General features: G+C 35.2%; 1 protein-coding gene across 1 annotated transcript; it reads right to left on the reverse strand.

Moving 5' to 3' along the window:
* Positions 1-259: 259 nt before the first annotated feature.
* On the reverse strand, positions 260-3,227 carry LOC118734638 (cell wall integrity and stress response component 4-like). The gene is made up of 2 exons (XM_036464342.1): positions 3,004-3,227; positions 260-1,283 (listed from the first exon to the last, which is right to left on the reverse strand). The coding sequence occupies exons 1-2, from the start codon at positions 3,119-3,121 to the stop codon at positions 367-369; spliced, it is 1,035 nt and encodes a 344-aa protein (XP_036320235.1). The 5' UTR covers positions 3,122-3,227; the 3' UTR covers positions 260-366.
* Positions 3,228-3,719: the final 492 nt, after the last annotated feature.

Here is a 3,719-nt window from a genome sequence, read left to right on the forward strand (position 1 = left end):
CGTACATATTAATTTCTCGAATCGATAAACTGTTGCTCACCCAGTACAGCCTTTAAAAATTTGTAGCCAACTTTAAAAGTTGGTTTGGTTTTGGTTCGTGGGTCTCGGATATAAGATATTTCCTGGTTATTAGATATTTCAACCAAGGCATTGATTTTTGCTGACAGTGGCTCTTTCTCTTTATTTGCTAATGTTGCATTGCCAACTTTTGAAATTTTATGACGAATGTAGTGAAGTTTCACTTTCGTGTTGCCGTAATTTCGGAATAAAAAATTTATTTTTACCGGTAAGATAACAAAACGAAAATACTTTAAAGTGAGGAACAATTTATCTGCCTTGTTAGTAAAAGCAACTTTACTGCTTTCATTAGAAACGGGCCCTTATATCACCCTCGAAAATTTCATTATCACTATGGCACTGGCACGGTCTTTCATAGCCATAACCTTTGTTCATCTCAGTGGTGGATTCACGATCACTTGCTGTTGTTGTAATGATTGCTGGACGCTGAGGAATCACTGTTGGCCTAATGGTAAACGGAATGCCCGTTGTAGTGCCAACGATCTCCTCATTTGTTGTGCTTACTAACGACTCTGGTGTGGTTGTCGTTGCTGTTGTTGAAATGATTTCTGGACGCTGAGGAAGCACTGTTGGTCTAAAGATCAACGGAATGCCTGTTGTAGTGCCAACGATCTCCTCAGTCACCTCAGTTGTTGTGCTTACTAACGACTCTGGTGTGGTTGTCGTTGCTGTTGTTGAAATGATTGCTGGACGCTGAGGAAGCACTGTTGGCCAAAAGATCAACGGAATGCCTGTTGTAGTGCCAACGATCACCTCAGTCTCCTCAGTTGTTGTGCTTACTAACGACTCTGGTGTGGTTGTCGTTGCTGTTGTTGTTGTAGGTATTGTTGTCGAAGGTCTCTCAGTAGCGGTGGTGGTGGTGCTGCTGCTGGTTGTTGTTGTGGTTGTGGTAGTAGTGGCATAGCTTGTGGTTGTTTTTGGCGCACCTGTAGTTACTTCCGGTGTGAAACTAGTATTCGGTTCTGTGCTTCTTTCCGTTGTTGTTCTTCTAGGTCGGCGTGTAGTCGTTGCTGTATTGAACTTGAATCCAAGCTTATTACCTAAGATGCCACTGCCGGCACCACTGCCACCAAAGGAGGAAAGTAAATTAGTTACCAAAGTCAATTTCCGACTTATAAGATTTACAGGCAGCTGGAAGAGACCACCAGATGCGGAAAAGCTTGAAGAGGAGGAGGAGTAGGAAGAGGCAGTAGACGTGGAAGGCGCTGAAAATAAAACGGAAGCATACAAGTTTTTACTTAAACATACATATTTTACAAATGTATAGAAATACGCGATTAATTTTGAGGTTGTATATGATTTTCTAAATCAATTTAATTAACAAGTTAAATAAAGTATTTTATTATTGGTATCAAACGAATTTTTTGAAAAGGGTTGCCACCTACTTTAAAATTTAAATTATAAGTTCAACAAAATTGCCACGTTTTTAATAATTTAAATTTGATTTTAGTAATAGGTTTAATCGAATATTACAATATGGGTGAAAAACTAAAGAGGTTTAAGAATGTTTTATTTAGAAAATGTTTTGAAGACGGTTGCAACCTGTTTACAAGGAAGTCCTATTTTATCATTAGCACAATATATCGACGGCTGAGTAGAAGATCGAAATATCTCGGCGGCCGGTTCGAAAACACGCCGTCTCAGAAAACTTTTCAATAACGCCCTAATTCAGAATTTGATTGAAGGACGCCCTATTTCAGAATTTCAAAGAAAAACGTCCTATCTCAGAATTTGGTTCCAAAACGCCCTATCTCATCTGAAAATATATTAAAAGTGTTGTAATGGGGCGTTTTTGAATCGGCAGCCGAGATAGAGCATTTTTGAGCCGAATTCTGAAATAGGGTGTTCTTCAATTAAATTCTGAAATAGGGCGTTCTTGAAAAGTTTTTTGAGATAGGGCGTTTTAGAACTGCCTGCCGAGTTAGGTCGATCTTCCACTCAGTCGTCCATATGTAGTATTACAATATGGATGTCAATCAAAAGAGGTATGTATAAGAAAGCGTTGTTTCGAAAATATTTGCAAAGAGGGTTTCCACATGTTTAATAGTAACTAATTTGATCAGTTACGTAGGTCACACGAAACAAGTTTTTTAAAAAGTTGTTTCCTGCTTAAGAGCTGTTTCCAGCTCTCTAGAAAAACGAAAAATTCATACAAAATGACGCTCAAGAAATGGAAAACAATTTTCTTCTATCAAAATTTCTTGAATCAGTTTGCAGCTCTCAAGAAAAAAATGCTCTAATATTTATCTCTTCAAGCAAATTTACAGCAAACGCAAAGTGGTTTTCCAAGCAACAGAAATATTGAGAAATATGTATTTCTTTTGATTTTTCTTGAGAGCTGGATTCCAAGCTTTAAACGTAAAATTCAATTCAATGAAATATTAGGTACAATATTGATGTCGAACGAAAGTTGTTTAAGAAAACTTTTTTAGGCGAACAGTTTTGAAGAGATTATCAACACTTTAAAAAATTAGTTTCAATTTAAGTGAACATCTGCAAAATGGAATATCTTTCGTCTTATCAGCAAAAATTTCCGCCTTTTCCAAAATTTCGTTCTATTTATTCTGCTAAATTAAATATTATTAAAGTAGTACGTACATATGTATTTAATTCAAAAGATTCGAATAAATATTAACATAGCTTCATGTATTTGAGGCATTCGACTTGGCTTGATTAAATCACAGGTTTTGTGAATTCACATTACCCCGTAAGGTATGTACAAACAAAATGGGATGCGATAATTTAACAATTTTTGGCGGTTTTTTATTTATTTAATGTACATATATTATTTTTTTATAAAAGCATAGCTCAAACTTACACTTTCTTATACTAAAATTTAATAGGCTAGACAGTAAGCTATACTTTCATAAAAAATAATAAACACATGTATGCACGTACATATGTATGTACATATTAAATACATACCTCTAGTGGTAAGCACAAAGAAATTTTTTGGCAGCAAAAGAAATGGTTTCGCTTCTGTATGTTGCAATAACATTGCTGTGGCGCCAAGTAAAAGTAGAATAATTGCATTCTTTGACATGATGATAATAAAAAAAAATTTCAAAATTTCAAAATTATACTTCCGCCACTTTTTTATTAAGCAAAAAAGACCACTTCCTGTTTTCGCGGATTTCGTTTTTGCCGTTACGCCTTTAGCGTTCGCGTGCCAAATTTGTACTGAAGTGGTTGCTTCTGACAATTATACACTTAAACGGTCGACAAAATTCGTAGTTGGAGCATACATGTTTTGCAAAAAGTGTTAAATAATTTGCCTGCGCAAGTGTACGCTTACGTGTATTGGTTTGCATGAATCTACATAAGAAGATCTTAAGCGAAATCAAAAGAGAAGAAGTCCGCATAGTTCTTCCTAAATCTCGTTCTGCATCTTTGTTTTGATTTTTATGCATAGATAAGTACGTACGTACCCAAAATATCGAAGTTTCTTACAATTAATTTCGCAATTCACAAGCAGAGCGATGATAGTTTGCTTTTGCATAAATCTTCTATATCTACTGACCCTGTGTGTGGAATAAACAATTAATAGATGTTTAGAATTTTTAATTATAAACATTAAAATTTTATCAAAATTGTTTAGTTATTTCGAGCAAAAAAAAATACATTGGTAATACTTGAGCTAT

Source organism: Rhagoletis pomonella, unplaced genomic scaffold (genome assembly GCF_013731165.1).
Source record: "Rhagoletis pomonella isolate Grant_MI unplaced genomic scaffold, Rhpom_1.0 Rhpom_scaffold_00002, whole genome shotgun sequence".
In the NCBI taxonomy this organism is placed as follows: Eukaryota; Metazoa; Arthropoda; class Insecta; order Diptera; family Tephritidae; genus Rhagoletis; species Rhagoletis pomonella.